The 20289-nt window shown below is 36.6% G+C and overlaps 1 protein-coding gene, 1 non-coding gene and 1 pseudogene across 2 annotated transcripts; 1 reads left to right on the top strand and 2 right to left on the bottom strand.

The window, feature by feature from the left end:
- Nucleotides 1-661: 661 nt before the first annotated feature.
- LOC114374413 (cold-responsive protein kinase 1-like) lies at nucleotides 662-5014 on the bottom strand. The gene is made up of 8 exons (XM_028332054.1): nucleotides 4500-5014; nucleotides 2833-3221; nucleotides 2579-2716; nucleotides 2287-2414; nucleotides 1897-2110; nucleotides 1564-1795; nucleotides 1275-1431; nucleotides 662-1187 (listed from the first exon to the last, which is right to left on the bottom strand). The coding sequence occupies exons 1-8, from the start codon at nucleotides 4868-4870 to the stop codon at nucleotides 879-881; spliced, it is 1938 nt and encodes a 645-aa protein (XP_028187855.1). The 5' UTR covers nucleotides 4871-5014; the 3' UTR covers nucleotides 662-878.
- A 3535-nt stretch (nucleotides 5015-8549) lies between these two features.
- Nucleotides 8550-17989, top strand: LOC114373206 (annotated as a pseudogene).
- Nucleotides 16130-16236, bottom strand: LOC114377793. The gene has a single exon (XR_003659226.1). It is a non-coding gene; the product is annotated as a small nucleolar RNA R71 (small nucleolar RNA).
- Nucleotides 17990-20289: the final 2300 nt, after the last annotated feature.

Here is a 20289-nt window from a genome sequence, read left to right as displayed (position 1 = left end):
TATTCTACTATTTTCATACATATTATATTTAAGAATATTCTAGAAATTTGTAGCAATTTCAATAGTCAAGTAAAATTAAATGTTGATCATACAATTACACATAAATAGTTAAGGTTTAGTAATATGTGGCAACTTAAAAAATGCGTTTTAATCTTTATACAGTGTGTAATGTAATAAAAGCTGGGGGACATTACAAAAGAGTGACAAGTTCAATTCCAATTCCAAACAAAGGACGATAAAGAGAAAAAGACTTTATCCTATGAAAAGTCTTTTAGGCCTCAATTATGGCCTGTGTTTATCATATCAACTACTTTTATTTAGTATTAATTAGGTGGCAAGGCATTATTTTAACATTGTAACTAAAACAAAAGTATGGTTTTCAGCCTTAGCAGAAAAACATGCACAAAATAAATATGCAGATGTTTCAGAACACAATTATGAAATACTTGGTTATAGCCAAAACAGAAGTAAAGGCCGTAACAATTGATGCCACTTTCCAAAGGAACTTCTTTTTGCAAAGGATTAAGAACAGATCCATTTGAACCATTCTGATTTTGGTTATGGAAATGACAGGAAGAAGAATTGTGGTTTCTCACCATGGAAAACAAACCCTGGCTGAGCTCTCAATTGAGAGCTCTAATACTATAAAAGAAAACTGAGAGAACAGAAAAAACGAATGAAATCAATTATTGATTCAGTGCAACAAATCTATGTATGGCATTTATACAAACATCCAACACTACCAAAGAGTGCTACCAGGAATAACTAATTACAACTACCAATTAATCATCACAACAAACTTTAATTACTTATCATGCATCTGTATGCTCTACAACATCATTCTGCCCCTCTAACATGTGCATCATATACATAATTAATCATCGAGCAGGTACTATAGAACTGGGGGCAGTAGCATTAGATGTAGAGGAACTAGTTGAGGCAAAAATATCTCTGTGGGGCTTTAATTTAGACTCAATAAAGATAGGCATTGAAGGTCTCATATGCTCAAGTGCATTGCTACTGAGTAGCACTACTACTTCAGACATAGCTGGTCTCATCGCAGCCGATGCTTGAGTACACAACAAAGCAATTTCTATGATTTTCTTCACTTCTTCTGCATCATAGTTATCATTCAAGGTTTCGTCCACCAACTCCAAGTGCATGCCTCTCTCATACAACTTCCATGCCTGTTATAGTCAAAACCAACTGTCATATAGCAAAATGTTACAAGAAAACAAACAATTTTTGGTACATATTTATGGGAAATTCCTTACTTGTCGAAGAAGGGACTCTTCCTCACCATCATCATCAACTCTCACATCAGTACTCTTTTGACCACTTATGATTTCTAGCACTACAATTCCATAGCTGTATGTATCAGCCTTTTTTGATAATTGACCATGGAGTGCATACTCAGGTGCTGTGTATCCCCTGACAAGTGCATTTCATTTATACCATATATAATACTAAGAAATCATGAGACTATTACGCATAGCATATCGGTGTAATACATTTTATCCTTTAAATATTTCAAGCTGAGTCATTGGTAATTTATTGACTTACACTGTTCCTGCAAATCTTGTACTGAGATGAGATTTGTCTTCAGGAAGGAGCTTTACCAAGCCAAAATCAGAAATTTTGGGCTGAAGTTCTTCATCCAAGAGGATATTGCAACTCTTGATATCTCTATGTATGATAGAAACATGAAATTCCTCATGTAGATAAGTCAATCCCCTTGCAGTGCCCAAAATTATATCATAGCGTTGTTTCCAGTTAAGGGAACATCTTCTGTTACCTGTCTCTCATGTTTATATGCTCAAAACTTAAGAGAAGAATAGAAGGGAAACAAAGTAAAACTTAATGCTTCTACTGGAAATTGACATGTTAATTAGTTACCAAATAAAAATTTGTCGAGGCTGTTGTTTGCCATGTATTCATAGACAAGGATTCTATCTTGGCCTTTACTGCAACAACCAAGAAGCTGAACCAGATTTCTATGATGAACATTACTTATAAGCATTACTTCACTTTCAAAGTCGTCATCTATCTTGCTGGAATTTCCTGAAATTAATTTTTTCACTGCAACAACTTTCCCATTTTTCATAGTTCCCTATTCAATGGGATCAGAATTAAAATTTTGCTTGAAAGTCATTTATCTCTATCACTAGATGTGTGGCTTATCATTAATATTGCCTTCTTAGCTTATGAAGATCTTAGTTGACAACTTTACCTCAAAAACAATTCCTTAGAATCACAATTGAAATGTGAGGAACAACTCGATTTTACCTTGTATACAGCTCCAAAGCCTCCTTCTCCTAGTTTATTTTTCTCACTAAAGTTTTTCGTTGCAGCTTTCAAGTCACTATACTTAAACTTGGTTGGACCTTTCAACTGAGTCCCTTCCAATATGTTACCTGCAAAGTAAAAAATGAGTTTGATTTTTCTTTACATATAAATGAAGTCGTGGATTCAAAAATTTTTTTTTTTCAAAACAACTAAAATTAAAAGGCATGATTGATAAATGTGTGATAGTTGGATGCAATTGCAAAGTCTCACAAGGCTTTCCAAATAGTATTACCTCTAGGAACTCTTTTGGGAATTTGGGATCTTCTACACCAGGGAATTATAATTAAAAATGATAAAAGAAGGATCACAACAAGGACTAAACCCCCAACAACACCACCAATAATGAACCACTTCTTAGTTGAACGTCCTCCTTCAAGACAAAAAAGAATTTGACCTCAATTCCAACATATATTGATATAGTTATACAAATAGAGATGACATTTTTATTCATTAAACATATATTAAAAGGAGTAATGGCATTTGTACCTTGGTTTAAGAAGGGAGCGATATCAATGGTTTGCTTATCAGAAAAGAAGGGTGTCTCTGAGTATCTCATAAAGCACCCTGCATCGAATGCCCTACCATTTGTATTGGGAAGACAACCTTGTACGGTGGTCTGTTCATTTGACAAACATGCCAAACAATTGTCTTGTGTGAGAGTTTCAGCACATTGTGCAATGGCATAGATTGCACCACCAGCCACTTGTGTCTTGGTAGCTGCATAGTAGCCAGTGATTTTTGGTGTTGCTATTTGTAGATCCGTTAGTACTTGTTGTCCAGCTTCACTGAAAGCTGTGCTTTCATCTGCACTCTGACTTCCACAAAGTATGCTGCTGCGAGGCATGATCTGGGCAAAGAAATCATTGCTCTCGTACCTCAACAGTCAACACATTTGGAAGTATCAAACATCGAAGTCAATTCTGACTTTGTTTCATGAAGATGTTCTTGTGATGAAAGCATATCTAAATTAATCAACTAATTCAGTCTCATAATCGATAAACATCTTATTGGTGATTTGTGTTAATGCAAACCTTTAATTTGCTTAGTCAATAAATGATTTATATATACATACACTCAGAGGAATCAAACAAATTCGTCAAGATAACGAACTTGCTTAAACCCCAACATCATTCCAAAATAAACATCCTGTACAGCAAAGTTTTGCTTTATTGGTAATGTAACAAACAGTTTCATAATTAGTCTTTAGATTATAAATTACATCATATCTTAAGAATACTGCTAGGTAGTGAATCCCATTAAACCAATTTTTATGTCAAAAAGAAGTCGTGTACACCATGACATGTTAATTGTGGCATGCATCATTATTGTGACACGTGTATCACTGTTAGATAGTGATTTCATTGTCTTATATAATGTTTTATTTTCGGGATTTAATTTTAAGAAACAGGGGTCATCCTTTTCATTAAATTTAAAGAAGAAAAAGTTATGCTAGATAGTATATTCAACGACCGAGGGGTCACTAAATAACAATATTAATTAAGACTTCAATAAGCAAGTCTTGTCACTAAAAATGTTTTACACTATTAACCAATAAAAAACAATTGAATGTATAGATACATGGTGTTTGTTTGGGGTGACTCTATATTAGGACTATAGTCTATATAAGTTTAGGATGATTGTATAAGATGTCTCTTTACTGTCCTTGATGTATTGGGGGGAGACCCCCCCTGCATATTCATTCACTTTGATATATCGATCGAAAAAGAAAAGAAAAAAACAACTAGAAACCATTTAAATTAACAAACTTTTCCATGTCTTATTGATAGAGTTTTATGTATTGGGATTCTCTTCAGTCGGAAAATTTTCAGATTCACGCATTCAGCTAATTACAACAGTTAAATACATATTTGTCTCTTGTCTCTTCCTATTGTTTCACTCGTCAATTGTCACATCTCTCTCTCCTCTCATCAAAGTGATCGAACTCACCAAGAGACGTGCCAAAAAATCATTTTGGAATCATTTTAAAAAGATTATATATATTAGCAAAAATGTCCAATATATAATTCTTTCATTTAAAATATAAATATTTTTATTAAAATTTATTTTAAGTCTCACTTGTATAGTATAGTAGGGTGGCCTGTTAAGCACAAGAAACAGGTGGTTGAACACATACTGGATGGAGGTGTGTGTACCTGAGGAAGCAGCCGTCGTAAATGACACGGGCACCGTTAGCTCCGGTGGAGCAGTTGCGAATCTTGGCGTCGGCGGCGGCGAGGCAGGCAGCGCAGTCGGTGTTGGAGAGGTAGTTCCTGCATTGAATCATGGCATAGACAGGACTCGTTCCGGTGGTTGATTGAGAAGTGGCAAAGTGCTTCCTTTGGTTGCTCACTTCTGCTCTCAGGTCTGCCAAACTTGCGTTTAGATTTTGGTTGAAGTTGGACAAGTTGGGTGCCGTGAATCCGCTGCAATCCTGTTTGAGTAATAGAGTTTGAGGGTCTCCTACTGCACCCTCAAAGCTCCACCATGACCACAACATCAACAAGGTTAAGGTTACGAGTTTCATATTCTTAAAACTCACAAACTAAGGGGTTCAAACTTCAAAATATGGGTTTGATATTGGCCTCAAAGAAGAAGAAAAATGTCTAGTTGTTGATGATGTGAAAGCGTGGGTGAACGAGACTAAGACAATGTCAAAGTCTAAAAGTCTGAGATATACAATAATTTGTTAAGGCTACGTGCTATTGAGTTGCACCATATTCTTGTGGTTCTCATTTCTCAAACTCAATCGGTTTAGGCCTCAAAAAAAAAAAAAAAAAAGTATAGTTGTTGATGACGTCGATAAATTGGTGGACTAAGATAATATCAAAGTCTGAGTGATGGAGAAAACATGTTTGTCTTAGCCTAAAATAAGGGATAGTAATTAAGGAGTTTAACATTTTGCTGAGCCAAACAAATTGTGGTTTGAAACTTCAATTCAGACAAAAGATTTAATATTATGCACGTCACATTGACGTGCTTATGGTCCAATGAGGCGTAGTCAACATGGATAAGCTACTAAGCAACGTTTGTATGTGAATAATTAAGATGTACTATAAAACTACCCAGCCCTCATAACACTAACAGCATAATCTATTACAGAATTGGAAGACATTTCAACTCCGTGATTGAATATATAAATTAGAAATGATATTTTTTTAAACATCTTTTAAGCTTTATTTTTTTAACCTCTATAATTAAGATTTCTGATGATTCTTTGATGGAACCTCAAAATATTTTCGCATGTTTCTGTTCTATCTTGAGATTAATTAATCATACGCCTTATGTGGCTGCTTTCTTTAATTACGAACTACTTTTACCAGCAACAGTTCTAATCGCTGGCACATCTAGTGCAATTAAGGTTGGCATAATTCTTTTGGTAATCAAGAAAGTTCATTTAGAAATAAAAAATAAAATATCTTAGGCCAATTTTTTTATCACTTTCTTTTAAATAATAAAATAAAAAATAATAATATTTCTATATCATTAAAAATTCTTTCAAAAAATGAGTTCGTCTTTAAAATGAATATTTTAAACTAAGAGTAAATCACATGATGCAACTAATGTGATAACAGCTAACGGACATTACAAAGAGTGACAAGTTCAATTGATCCTAACAAAGGATAAAGAGAAGCTGACAAAAAAAGAAAAGAATAAAGAGAATAATATTACAAGCGGTCATTATCAACACTTACGTCTCAGGTGTTTATTAAGACCTTAAACCCGTTTAGTAAAACACCAGGTCAAGATTTTATAAAACTTTATTCAATACTCCTTCCGTCTTCAATTATAATTAAGATCATTTTTCAAAATTTGTTTGTTTATTTTATAAAACTATTTTTTAATTAATAGAAGCATTAATTATTTTTCCTTACATACTTTTACTTAATTATTCTGTTTCCAAAATTAATGAGAAACAAATCTAACAATTAAGTGGATTAATGAGTTTCATTCTGTTCTGTAAAGTTTGAAAATATTTGTTTGCATTTGTTGATAGCTAAATACGTGAAGTGAGATTACATCGTGATTGATTAAATATTCATATTATGTGTGTGAATAGTCTTTGCTTGTACTTATGCTGGTAGCTTGAGGATTATTGACAACTGAATAAAACAATTTGAAGATATTACCCCAATGGGTGTATTTTAGTTATAATATACCATTTGTAAATCTGTTTGTCAACTTGCCGGCTTTCTAAGACTGCTAGAAAGTCAGGTAACATCACAATCAGAACTCAGAAATATGTTGAAGGGAAAATTAGGGGTAAATTTACGTCACAGGGTCACATTTACAAACTATTTATGTAATAGGGTCTGTTTCGAAAGTATTTATGTAGGGGGTCTATTCTGCATGGAAGCCGCCAATGCCATTGGCGATAAAGCATGACTTGCCATTGCCATTGGCGATACAGGGGCTGACGTGGACGGTGCCGCCATTGCCACTGACAATACACGCTGACGTGGAGGGGTGCCGCTGTTTCCATTGGCGAGACACGCCACGTAGCCACGTGAAAAAGGTCTCGCCTCTCCCATTGGCGAGACACCTTCAGTCATGCAGTGTTTAGGGTCACAATGTTTGCAGTGTTTAGGGCTGCAGTGTTATGCAGGCTAGGTTGCAGCTTGGACCTGAAAATGCAGAGTAGCCTTTTGACCGTTGCATCTTTATGTTTTCACCTATAAAAAAAAGCTCCATCAACGTAAATTTATCTACACTTCTCTTCCCCAAGCTGAGCTTCTCCTTTCTTGAGTCTCCTTGAGTGTGTGCGTGCTACGCTTCCTTGAAGTTTGTTGTCTGCTTTCTCCTCCATAATTCCTGGTAAGTGATTTTCTTAAATAAGATTTATATATTCTGTTGTTAATATTATAAAAATAGTAGGTTAGTTAGTATTAATAGGTATTGTAAGTTTAGGTTAATTAGTATTAATAGGTATTCTAAGCTTAGGTTAGTTACTATTAATAGGTATTATGTTCTTAATTTTTATGTATTAATAGATATTACAAGGTTAGGTTAGTTAGTATGACAATATTATTTGGTTGTTGTATATATTCTTAGATATTATATATATATATATATATATATATATATATATATATATATATATATATATATATATATATATATTGTTAGTTTTAGTTTGTAGGTAAATATTATTTGTTTTAAGAAATTTACGTTATTAAATATATGATACATTGTACATTATTATTATTTTTGTATATATATTGGTTAAATAATTTTTTGCATTTCAATATTTATTTGTATTTTAATTTATTTGTTAGTCCATATTTTATTTAATTATTTGTTTGTTAATTGTAGAATATATTATGTTAATTATTTAAATTTATCTTCACATGTATTTTAATTTATCTGTAGAATATATTTAAATTTTATTATTTGTATAATATATTTTGTTATGAAATAAATATATTTTGTTATTTATTTAAATTTGTCTTCACATGTATTTTAATTTATCTGCAAAATATATTCAAAATTGATTATTTGTATAATATATTTTGTTATTGAAATATATAAATTCAAATGTATATATTTTGTTATTTATTACAAATTTATTTATATATATTTAATAACGTTTTTGTAAATGTGCCTAGTTTTATTTATATTATGTAGAAATAATGTATAAATTATTTTGTGAATTTATTGTATTATATTATATTTTGTAGTATCAATGGCATCTTCGTTGTCATGTCCATCAAATATTAAAATTAAGTCTGGCACGATCGATGGTGACGTATTATGGTTGCAAGCTAAGCATGTTTCAGAACATGTTTGGAATGGGGAAGAAGACCGCAAATTATACATCAGACGAGTTGTCCCCACTTATCAAGGGGAAGAAGAAATATCAGAGCAAATTTTTCCTTTCCTTCGACAATCTGGTTTTTACTGGATTATGAAGATGAGATACTTAAAAATAAATGTCTCATTAATTAGTGCTTTGATAGAAAGATGGAGGCCGAAAACACATACGTTTCACATGAGATGCGGAGAGTGTACTATTACTCTTCAAGATGTCTCTGTATTGTTAGGTCTACGTGTGGATGGTTTACCATTAATTGGTCCAACAAATCTTAATTGGGCTGATTTATGTGAGGAATTATTGGGAGTCAGACCACAAGAAGGTGAAATTAAAGGTAGTGTGGTTAAATTAAGTTGGTTGGCTCACCATTTTGCACAAATAAATAACCACGACGATGAAGAACAAGTATGAAGGTTCACCCATGCATGGATACTAAGATTCATTGGAGGTGTCTTGTTCGTTGACAAAAGCAGTAACAAAGTTTCGCTAAGGTACCTTCAATTTTTACGTGACTTTGGAGACTGTAGCACATATGCATGGGGACCTGCCGTACTTGCTTTTCTATACAGAGAGATGTGTAGTGTCACCGATTATAAAACTAAATCAATCGGGGGTATGTGCATCTTACTACAAATGTGGGCATGAGAATGATGTATAACTTTGGCTCCAAAGAGGACTCCTTCCCAAGTAGAAAATAAACCACTCGGGCACAGTTTAGTCATTTTTAAAAGCGTCTTTCATTTCAAAAGAATAAATGGTTTTAGGGTATATTAAATTTTAATCTTTGTAGGTGGCTGCGACGTAGAAATCAACATATCGGCAATGATGATGTGAGAGTTTTTCGTCACAAGTTGGATATTATGAAACGTCATGAGGTAAGAACATGGTATTGTATTTGTAAAATAAAAAATAATATGTGTTATTTTACTAAAATGCTGACAACTATGTTGTTATATGCAGTTTGTGTGGGAGCCTTACACAACAACTGTTATATCATTGTTGTCTCCCATTTGTGTATTCGGAAGTGTCGCATGGTGCGCGGTGGTGCCACTAATTTGTTTCCAAGTTATTGAGTGGCACCAACCGGATAGAGTATTGAGACAATTTGGAATGCAGCAACCAATTCTAGAGTCTCCTTCACAGCCCTTGAACATTCATGGCATAACACTCAAAGGGAAACATGACGAAAATTGGGGGCAATTGTTCGCCCCAATGATTGATCAGTGGAACAATTGCCATGCATTTAGGGTGGACGCTTATCCCCGACAAGAGGGCCTATTGAGCTTTAACTTCGACTACATGGTCTGGTATAGGCGAAAGACAAAGATGTTTGTTGACCCACAAAATGCAAACACAGCTACATTGATATTTTTTTTTGTTTTTTCAATATTTAACTTTAAATGTTTTTTTTAATGATGCCCATTAATTTTCTGACCCTAATAATTGCAGGCTGAAGTTGCAGAGACATTACAATACATGGTGTCTCCTCAAGGGAGGAATACATGGACAGTTGATGATTTTGTGCCTTATGTGGAGAAAATTACGATTTTATCCGAAGAGCAAGAGAGAATCACTGAGCCTGTGTCATATGTCCAGCATCAGAGCGTCAATTTCCAGCACAAGAGTTTCACATTCTTTAGTCAAGTGTTGAAACTTAGGGCATAGGCAGAGGAAGGGAGGCTGTTGAAGCGGAAAAATATTCCCAACAAATGGCGGAGCATGGCCATGGAATGTATTACACACCACAAACATTTGCTCAGTATCCGACACAGATGTATCAATATCATTTTCAGGGTCATCACACTGATACTTCTACAAGCGAGCATTCGTTCGGTGGTGTTGCGGAAACACATCCTCATTTTTCATGGCCGACTATGACCCCTTCACAACAATATCATGGCCCAATTCCAACACCTAATGCCCCATTAGGTACATAGTGGAATGTATCGAGACCAATACCTAATGTGGGTGACTTATTAGGTGTTGATATGCGTCAAGAATTTTCTGCTGAGGCTGACGAAGAAGAAGCGGGGAGACATCAGGGCAGAAGAAATCCTGATCGCCAAGCACGAAGATGGGATTGAACATGTGGCACATCCTCCCGGCATCACGAACACCAAAATGAATGATTTGTATGTCTCTGTTTAAATATGTTGTATATTTCTCATTTGAATTTGACACTTAATCTATTGTATGCAGTTTATTAAGGCTTACTAATGAATACAGTTTATGTCGCACATCAAACTATAATAATAAATAAAGTTAAAAAAAACTAAGATAGACAAGAAAATAACTAATGTTTCTAACTAACGATGAACACCAATGCCATATGTGCACCAAGGTAGACAAAAGAAAATAATTAATGTCACTGAACCTGGATTGCTCCACTCCATTTATTTCAACTTCTAAATGTAATTTTATTTCATTAGATGCATATGAGTCTGGAGTAATTTTATTTCAACCCTAAACCCTAAACCCTAAATCCTAAGGCTTAAACCCTAAATCCTAAACTCTAAACCCTAAGGCTTAAACCCTAAACCTAAGGCTTAGGTGTTATTTTGTTGTGTTATTCTGTAGTGTTTAGGGTTTATTCTGTAATGTTTATTCTGTAGGGTTTAGTCCTTGTTCCAGATAGTCCATAATGACTAAGTCCATAGTTTGTCATTGTAGATAGTTGTCCTTTAGTATCAATTTTTATACCGTTAAGTACAACATTGTAGATAGTTCTCCTTTAGATACAATTTCGAAAATAAGTAATGTATAAATTTCCTGACAAAAGTACACATTCAAAAATAAGTAACTGACGATTTCATTGAACACCACAAAGTAAATACATTGAACAAAACCTCAACCAATACAAGTCACTCATCTAACATACATAAATCAATTAAATGAATTACTCCCACGGTCAGATTGCATTGGACATCAGCGCCTATTGTGCCCTTCTGCTCCACATCTACTACATTTTTGTCGGTGGTCAGATGGTTCAAGTCAATCCATCTCATTCCTTATCCTTGTTGATTTTGGCCGACCTTTCGCACAAATTGTAGTTGGGTCAGGGATAAGTGTCCATGCATCATCAGAAGGAGGAATTGCCGCTTCATTCCCAAGAGGCCACCACTGTGCGGAGTATGCTTTTAAGATGTGCTCATTTGTGTAAACAACATCTATATATTGGTAGTAGTTCATGCTCACATAACCACAAGCTGCAATAATGTGTGAACATGGATAGTGAAGCGCGGAATACCTTCCGCATTGACAATAATGGCCATTCAAGTTAACTACCCACTTTTGTCTGCCACGTTGCATTATAGGATTGAAGGTCTCCTCTACTTCAAACCTTGTCGAGTGGATATCATACACGCGAACGATGTGCGAACAAGCTTGTTCTTGATTTTTCCTAAGTTCTTTAACAAGCTTAGAACAATATACTTGGCCTTCGTTTAATTGTCTTTGGGCTTGGCGGCCATGATCAACAAAGTACTTTCGGCACCTACTATATGTTGACTTGACCAACGCTGTTATTGGTATGCTGCGACAATCTTTCAACACCTTATTCACACATTCTGAGAGGTTGGTTGTCATGTGACCATATCTTCGTCCAGATGTATCGTAAGCCATGCTCCATTTTTCCTTTGAAATGCTATCAATCCATGTTGCTATGGCTGGACTCAATAGACGAAATTTTTCTAAGTTTTGATCAAACACATGCTTGCAAGGAGTGTACGCTGCATCAAATTTGTTACCATCAAAAGTTGTAGGTAGATATGAAACTCAAATTAACTTCATGTATAAAATAAACCTTACCCAATTTCTTGAACATCTCTTTTTGTTTCGCGTTGTTGAATTTGCGATTGAAATTGCTCGTTATGTGTCTGACGCAGTACACATGATAACCGTGGGAAGGTTGCCAACCAAGTGTTTCATTAGCGACAACAGACTTTATACTAGCGTGACGATCAAATATTAGACAAATTCCATTCTTATCTGTGATGTGTTCACGCAAGTGGGCCAAAAACCATGACCATGCTATTAACGTCTCACCTTCGACCACGACGAATGCTAGAGGAAGAACACCGCCATTTCCATCTTGTGATGTGGCCATTAACAAGGTCCCACGGTATTTCCCGTATAAATGTGTGTCGTCAACTTGCATGATTGGCTTACAGTACTTAAAAGCCTCTTTACATTGACCAAATGTCCAAAATACTCTATGAAACTGACGATGTTCACGACTCACCCTATTACCAACAATAAAATTGTCATGTAGTATTTGAAAATAAGACCCAGGAGAATGATTTTGCATATGTGTTAGCTATGACGAAAGTTTCGCATATGACTCTTCCCAATCGCCATATTCAATTGCAATTGCCTTTTGTTTCGCCATCCATGCTTTTCTGTATGAAACCTTATAGGAAAATTCACTATTTATCCTTTCTTGAATCAAAGAAATTTTTATTGATGGATCTTCTCTAATCACGCCTGTAATTCAAATAATAAATTAAAATAACAAATAACACAAAAGTAGGATAATATGAACATAAAAAACGTACCTGCTACGCAAGTCGCAATTAAATCTGAATCAAGCTTCTCATGGTCTTGTGTCATACTCATATTTAGACATGTGTGTGGTCCACCCCATTGTGTCACTTTCCATGCATCAGTTTTTTTAGATAAAATTGCTCTCATATAAAAAGGGCAATGAGACTTTGTGCTGTTGTTGGGGCAACAAACGATATATTTGTGAGATTTGGTTTCAACAACCTTAAAACTTTGATGCACCTTCACCACATATTGTTTCAGTGCATTTTTTACCGCATATTTACTGTCAAAATCCATGCCAACATATAATTCTTGTCCAACATTAAAAGTCGTTGGCATGTCCAAACCATAAATGTCCTCCTCGTCTGGATGACTCCAATTGATATTGTTATAATGCAAAGCATCATTCCAAAATGGATTTTGAATTCCTGGTACACCTAATAATTTCAAAAAAAAAAATCAGGTCAACAAACTACTACTATTTAGTTACCATTAAATACAGTTCTAATAAAAAGATAGATGTATTCAACAAATTTTTTATTTCATAAAATTTACCTTCTGTTGGGTGAACAATTGAAACTGGTTCAATAATGTCAGTGACTTCATCGTCTGTATTAGATATTCCTTCAACACTATCATCTTCATCCAAAGACTCTTCAACGTATGAATTAGACGCAAGATAATCATCATCATCATGTAAATTGCTTATATTTCTTGGCAGTTCCGACTCATGATGAGATAGATTATGTCCACATGACGTAACAAAATTTGCAGAATGAAACATGGAACCACCAGCAACATCCTTTTCTACGTACAATTCTAGAACTGACTGATGTGCCATCATTTTCTTCTATTTTCTAAACCCTTTTTGCACCATTTTAATTATGGATTGGTCTTAATTGTCAATTAATTAGGCAGTTTTATTATTTGGGCCCATTTAGCTAATTTGATGTTTTTAATCTAATTTCAGGAATTAATGAAACATTGGGCTTAATCCGGATTTTGGTTGTGGACTTGAAGAGGGCAAATAAAGCAGCGCTTACCTTAGTTAATTTCTAATTAGGATATTTCGCAATTTTATTTTATGTTGTTCAATGTTTATTTCGTTTTGGGCCAGAGTATTGTAATAGGGCCCAGTGACTCTGAGTGACTCTTTTTTTAAATAGCTGCCTTGGGATTCGTGCAGGGCATTCTATTCTGCTATGCTATTTTCATTATTCAGAGCTTTGGTTTTAGGTTTTCACGTTTTTCTGTGCCCTTGTTACAGTTTTCGTTCTTAATGCAAATTTCTGTTTTCTGCTTCTAATTACGAGTTCATTCTTGCTTTTTCTTCTACTTTCATTTACGCTTCTGTTCATTTACGTTTCTGTTCATGTTTCATTTGCATTTTCTGTTTGAATCCATGGAAGGCTAGATTTTCTGGTGTTGTTTCCTTTTGAGGACGAAGCCCAACTATCTTTGAGGTTTCGTTTGTAATGTGGTTTCCTGGCAGTTTTCCCTTCACTAGTTATCCCAATTTCGTGAATATTAATCAGTGCACGCTTCGTGTTCGATTAATTGCCTCTGAGCCTAACTTGCGTTCATGCTTAATGGACGAAGGGCTAACTGGTGTATGTGGTGCCTAATCACGTATTGAAAACCCTAAGTTGATTTTCGCTTAGTAAATTGAAATAGGGTTGGATTAAGTGGTTGACTGTTAGGGACGAATTCTCCATAACCTAGGATAAGAGAGTGGCTTCTGAATCAGAGGAAACAACCCGTTTTTAATATTAGTAGTTTCGTATTCCATTTTATTTGTCTGCTCTTTAATTACCAAACAACCAAACCCCCCCCCCCCCCCCCCCATCGTTACTGTTACTGCAAGTATATTATGAACATTTGGCTTGTCACTGCTCGTTGGGAAACGACCTAGGATCACTTCCTAGTTACTGCATTTTCATGTTTATTTGATTCGGGTACGGCCTCGATCAAATTTGGCGCCGTTGCCGGGGAGCAGTGTCCAAAGGTTCATAATAGCTAGCTAGTGTTGTGTGTTTAATCCTTTTGTGTTTTAATTGTTAGTATTGTGTTAGTATGTGTGTTAGTGTTGATTAGTGTCCTGGTATTTTGTTTAATGTGTGTTCTGTTTCAGTTTTACCATTAAGCGTTTCCCCTGTTTCAGTCTTGGGTGTTTTGCTATGAAGATTGTGCTTGATAACAGAGTAGTAGTAGAAATCAGCTTGCGGAAAAACAGAGTAGTAATAGAAATCAGCTAGAGACGGATTTTAGCGACCACCCATGCTGAATTATTTGAGATTTTTTGTTTTAGTAGCTAGGGTTGTTATTTTTGGCTGAATTTTTTTGTGGTAACTTCTTTTAATCCATATTGTGTGGGAAAAATAGCTAGAGCCTTTAGTTTGGTCAGATTTGAAAGTTCCAAAAAACTAGCAAATTTTGTGTTTGTCAAAACTTCAAACGGCCATAACTTTTGCTCCGGTTATCAGAATCGCTATTATTATATATGCATTTGGGGTAGAAAAAAATTTCCTACGCCGTGGCAGCCTGCCATAGGCTGGCTGAGGTCTCCATCGTCCAAAAAAAGCGATTCTGTCAAAAGTTTTTTATTTTTCAAGTTTTATTCACTTATTTTTCTTAACCTACCATTTTTAGCTTTCATAGTTATACTTTGAATTTTTGTCTGAAATTTTTTGTGCTATCTTCTCATCATTTTATAGGGCTGCTCACAAAATTTCAAGTCATTTGGATATCATTTGAGGGTAGCTGTAGTTCAAACCTACACATTTATTTACATGACAAGGCAACTAGCTGTGTGCATGCTGAATGTAGTGTATGACTAGAGGCAATCCATCTGACTTACAACCCTTTGATCCTGAGATAGATAGGACATTTCATAGATTAGTTAGGCATCATTTTATACCTTTTGATCATTTTGAGCATTCCATAACTGGTGAATCTGTGCATTCTGTTATTGGTGATTTTGAACATCCTGATCTTGAGCATTATAATTTTGAGCATTCTGATTCTGAGCATTCTGATTTTGCACATTCTGAGAACATGGCACAACCTCCACCTCGTGAGAGGACTCTAAGGGAAATGGCTGCACCTGATTTCACCTACGAAAGCTTGTGCATCCAATACCCTGATGAGGATGTCCCATATGTTCTTAAGACTGGACTGATTCATTTGCTTCCAAAGTTTCATGGCCTTGCAGGTGAAGACCCGCACAAACATTTGAAAGAATTTCACATTGTCTGCTCCACCATGAAACCCCCAGATGTCCAAGAGGATCACATATTTCTGAAGGCTTTTCCTCATTCATTAGAGGGAGTGGCAAAGGACTGGCTGTATTACCTTGCTCCAAGGTCCATCACGAGCTGGGATGACCTTAAGAGAGTATTCTTAGAAAAATTTTTCCCTGCTTCCAGGACCACAGCCATCAGGAAGGATATCTCAGGTATTAGACAACTCAGTGGAGAGAGCCTGTATGAGTACTGGGAGAGATTTAAGAAACTATGTGCCAGTTGCCCCCACCATCAGATTTCAGAACAGCTTCTTCTCCAATATTTTTATGAAGGACTCAGTAATATGGAGAGAAGTATGATAGATGCTGCCAGTGGTGGAGCCCTTGGAGACATGACTCCTGCTGAAGCCAGAAATTTAATTGAGAAGATGGCCTCCAACTCCCAGCAGTTTAGTGCCAGAAATGATGCCATAGTCATTAGAGGAGTGCATGAGGTAGCTACAAACCCATCTGCATCATCTGAAACTAAGAAGCTTGAAGGCAAACTGGATGCGTTGGTCAACTTGGTAACCCAGCTGGCCTTGAATCAGAAATCTGTACCTGTCGCAAGGGTTTGTGGTTTGTGCTCCTCTGCTGACCACCATACAGACCTTTGCCCTTCCATGCAGCAACCTGGAGCAATTGAGTAGCCTGAAGCTTATGCTGCAAATATTTACAATAGACCTCCTCAACCTCAGCAGCAAAATCAACCACAGCAGAACAATTATGACCTTTCCAGCAACAAATACAACCCTGGATGGAGGAATCACCCTAACCTCAGATGGTCCAGCCCTTAGCAACAACAGCAGCCTGCTCCTTCCTTCAAAAATGCTGCTGGCCCAAGCAGACCATACATTCCTCCACCAATCCAACAACAGCAACAACCCCAGAAACAGCCAACAGTTGAGGCCCCTCCACAACCTTCCCTCGAAGAACTTGTGAGGCAAATGACTATGCAGAACATGCAGTTTCAGCAAGAGACCAGAGCCTCCATTCAGAGCTTAACCAATCAGATGGGACAATTAGCTACCCAATTGAATCAACAACAGTCCCAGAATTCTGACAAGCTGCCTTCTCAAGCTGTCCAAAATCCCAAAAATGTCAGTGCCATTTCATTGAGGTCGGGAAAGCAATGTCAAGGACCTCAACCCGTAGCACCTTCCTCATCTGCAAATGAACCTGCCAAACTTCACTCTATTCCAGAAAAAGGTGATGACAAAAATTTACCTAACAATTTATGTGCAGGTGAATCTTCTTCCACAGGTAATTCTGATTTGCAGAAGCAGCACATTCCCCCTCTTCCATTCCCTCCAAGAGCAGTTTCCAACAAAAAAATGGAAGAGGCAGAGAAAGAGATCTTGGAAACGTTTAGAAAGGTAGAGGTAAACATACCCCTGTTGGATGCAATAAAGCAAATTCCAAGATATGCCAAATTCTTGAAGGAGCTGTGCACTAATAAGCGGAAGCTTAAAGGAAGTGAACGGATTAGCATGGGCAGAAATGTCTCCGCATTGATTGGTAAATCTGTTCCTCAAATTCCTGAAAAATGCAAAGATCCAGGTACATTCAGCATACCTTGTATCATAGGGAATAATAAGTTTGACAATGCCATGCTAGATTTAGGAGCTTCTGTTAGTGTTATGCCTCTGTCTATTTTTAATTCTCTATCTCTAGGTCCCTTGCAGTCAACTGATGTGGTAATTCATTTAGCTAACAGAAGTGTTGCCTATCCTGTTGGTTTCATAGAAGATGTCTTAGTTAGAGTTGGTGAACTGATTTTCCCTGTTGATTTTTATATCTTGAATATGGAAGATGGATTTTCTCAAGGATCAGTTCCTATCATTCTAGGCAGACCCTTTATGAAAACTGCTAGAACTAAGATAGATGTTTATGCAAGCACACTGTCCATGGAGTTTGGTGATATAACTGTTCATTTTAATATTTTGGATGCTATGAAATACCCATCTGAAGATCTTTCTGTATTTCGTGCTGAAATAATTGACCATGTTGTTGATGAATACATGACTGATCTTTATTCTAATCTGCATGCCTCTCACTCTTCATGCATTGAGTCTGAAATTGTACTTGATCATATGTCTGAATTTGATGCTGAGAGTGAATCTGAGAGTGATATTGATTGCATGCCTGGTGGTGGTGTTTTACCTCTTGAGATTGATTTTATAGAGTCAGATAGGACTAACCATGTTTCAGGAAGTACACATACCTCTGACTTTCTTTATGAGGTAAAGGCTGAGAAACCATCTCCTTCTACCACTGTCCAGCCGACCACACCAGAATTAAAGCCTCTGCCATCAAATTTAAAATATGCTTACTTGGATGATAGCAAGAGTTTTCCAGTGATTATATCTGCCTCCCTTGCTGATGAGCAAGAGGAGAAGTTGTTGTCAGTTCTCAAGAAGCATAAGAAGGCTATAGGCTGGACCCTGGCAGACATTCCTGGTATTAGCCCATCCACATTGAAGAAGGAGATAACCAAGCTTTTGCAAGCTGGAATCATTTATCCTATCTCCGACAGCCAATGGGTGAGTCCCGTCCAGGTAGTCCCGAAAAAGACTGGCCTCACAGTGATCAGAAATGAGAAGGAGGAGCTGATTCCTACTCGGGTGTAGAACAATTGGAGAGTCTGCATTGACTATAGGAGGCTGAACCAGGTTACCAAAAAGGACCATTTTCCCTTGCCATTCATTGATCAGATGCTTGAACGCCTGGCAGGTAAATCCCACTACTGTTTCCTTGATGGTTTTTCTGGTTATATGCAAATTACTATTGCTCCTGAGGATCAGGAAAAGACCACATTCACCTGCCCCTTCAGCACTTTTGCTTATAGGAGGATGCCTTTCGGCCTGTGCAATGCCCCTGGTACCTTCCAGTGGTGCATGATTAGTATTTTCAGTGATTTTTTAGAAAATTGCATAGAGGTGTTTATGGATGATTTCACTGTATATGGATCCTCTTTTGATGGTTGTTTGAATAGTTTGGAAAAAGTTTTGAATAGATGCATTGAAACTAACCTTGTTCTAAATTTTGAAAAATGTCATTTTATGGTTGAGAAAGGTATAGTTTTAGGCCACATTATTTCCAATAAGGGCATTGAAGTAGATCCTGCAAAAATTTCTGTTATTTCACAATTGCCTTACCCCTCTTGTGTGCGAGAGGTGCGATCTTTTCTTGGTCATGCAGGATTCTACAGGCGCTTTATAAGGGATTTTAGCAAAGTAGCCCTTCCACTGTCCAACTTGTTGCAAAAGGAGGTGGAGTTTGACTTTAATGACAGATGCAAAGAGGCTTTTGATTGCCTCAAAAGAGCGTTGACTACCACCCCCATCATCCAGGCACCCGATTGGACAGCCCCTTTTGAGCTTATGTGTGATGCATCAAATTATGCATTGGGGGCTGTCCTTGCTCAGAAAATTGATAAATTGCCCAGGGTGATATATTATGCTTCTAGAACTTTAGATGCTGCCCAAGCAAATTATACTACTACTGAGAAAGAGCTTCTAGCCATAGTTTTTGCTCTTGAAAAATTTCGATCTTATTTGCTTGGTACTCGCATTATTGTTTATACTGACCATGCAGCTCTAAAGTACTTGTTGAAGAAGGCTGATTCTAAGCCTAGGTTGATCCGATGGATGCTCTGGCTCCAAGAGTTTGACTTGGAGATCCGTGATAGGAGCGGAGCACAAAATCTAGTTGCTGATCATTTGAGTCGGATCGAACGTGTCTCTGATGCAGATTCACCTATTCGGGATGATTTCCCGGATGATCATTTGTATATATTGTATAGTATTTCTGACTCTCTTTCTACTCCCTGGTTTGCTAACATTGTCAATTATTTAGTTGCCTCTGTTTTTCCTCCCTTAGCATCTAAGGCCCAAAAAGATAAGATTAAAAGTGATGCTAAGCATTTTATTTGGGATGACCCCTACTTGTGGAAATTGTGCAGTGATCAGGTCATTAGACGGTGCATTCCAGATCATGAGACTGACTCAGTCCTGCAGTTCTGTCATTCTTCCGCACCGGGAGGTCATCTGGGTGTTCAAAGGACAGCTCGCAAAGTGCTTGATTGTGGTTTTTATTGGCCCACCATCTTTAAAGATGCGTGGAAGATCTGCAGCACTTGTGAGCAGTGTCAGAGAGCAGGAAATACACTTACATGGCGACAACAAATGCCTCAGCAACCTATGCTATTCTGTGAGGTGTTTGATGTCTGGGGTATAGATTTCATGGGTCCTTTTCCTGTCTCTTTTGGTTATGTTTACATTCTCCTTGCAGTTGACTATGTTTCAAAATG

The sequence above is a fragment of the Glycine soja genome, chromosome 11 (assembly GCF_004193775.1).
Source record: "Glycine soja cultivar W05 chromosome 11, ASM419377v2, whole genome shotgun sequence".
Taxonomy (NCBI): domain Eukaryota; kingdom Viridiplantae; phylum Streptophyta; class Magnoliopsida; order Fabales; family Fabaceae; genus Glycine; species Glycine soja.
Note: the sequence above shows the minus strand (reverse complement) of the source record. Positions and strands in the feature narration are given on the sequence as shown.

Coding starts and splice junctions, on each gene's coding strand:
- LOC114374413 (XM_028332054.1), bottom strand. CDS start 4,870: ATGAAACTCGTAACCTTAACCTTGTTGATGTTGTGGTCATGGTGGAGC. Junction 2,415..2,578: donor TCCCAAAAGAGTTCCTAGAG/GTAATACTATTT, acceptor TTTACTTTGCAG/GTAACATATTGGAAGGGACT. Junction 1,796..1,896: donor CCTCGACAAATTTTTATTTG/GTAACTAATTAA, acceptor CATGAGAGACAG/GTAACAGAAGATGTTCCCTT.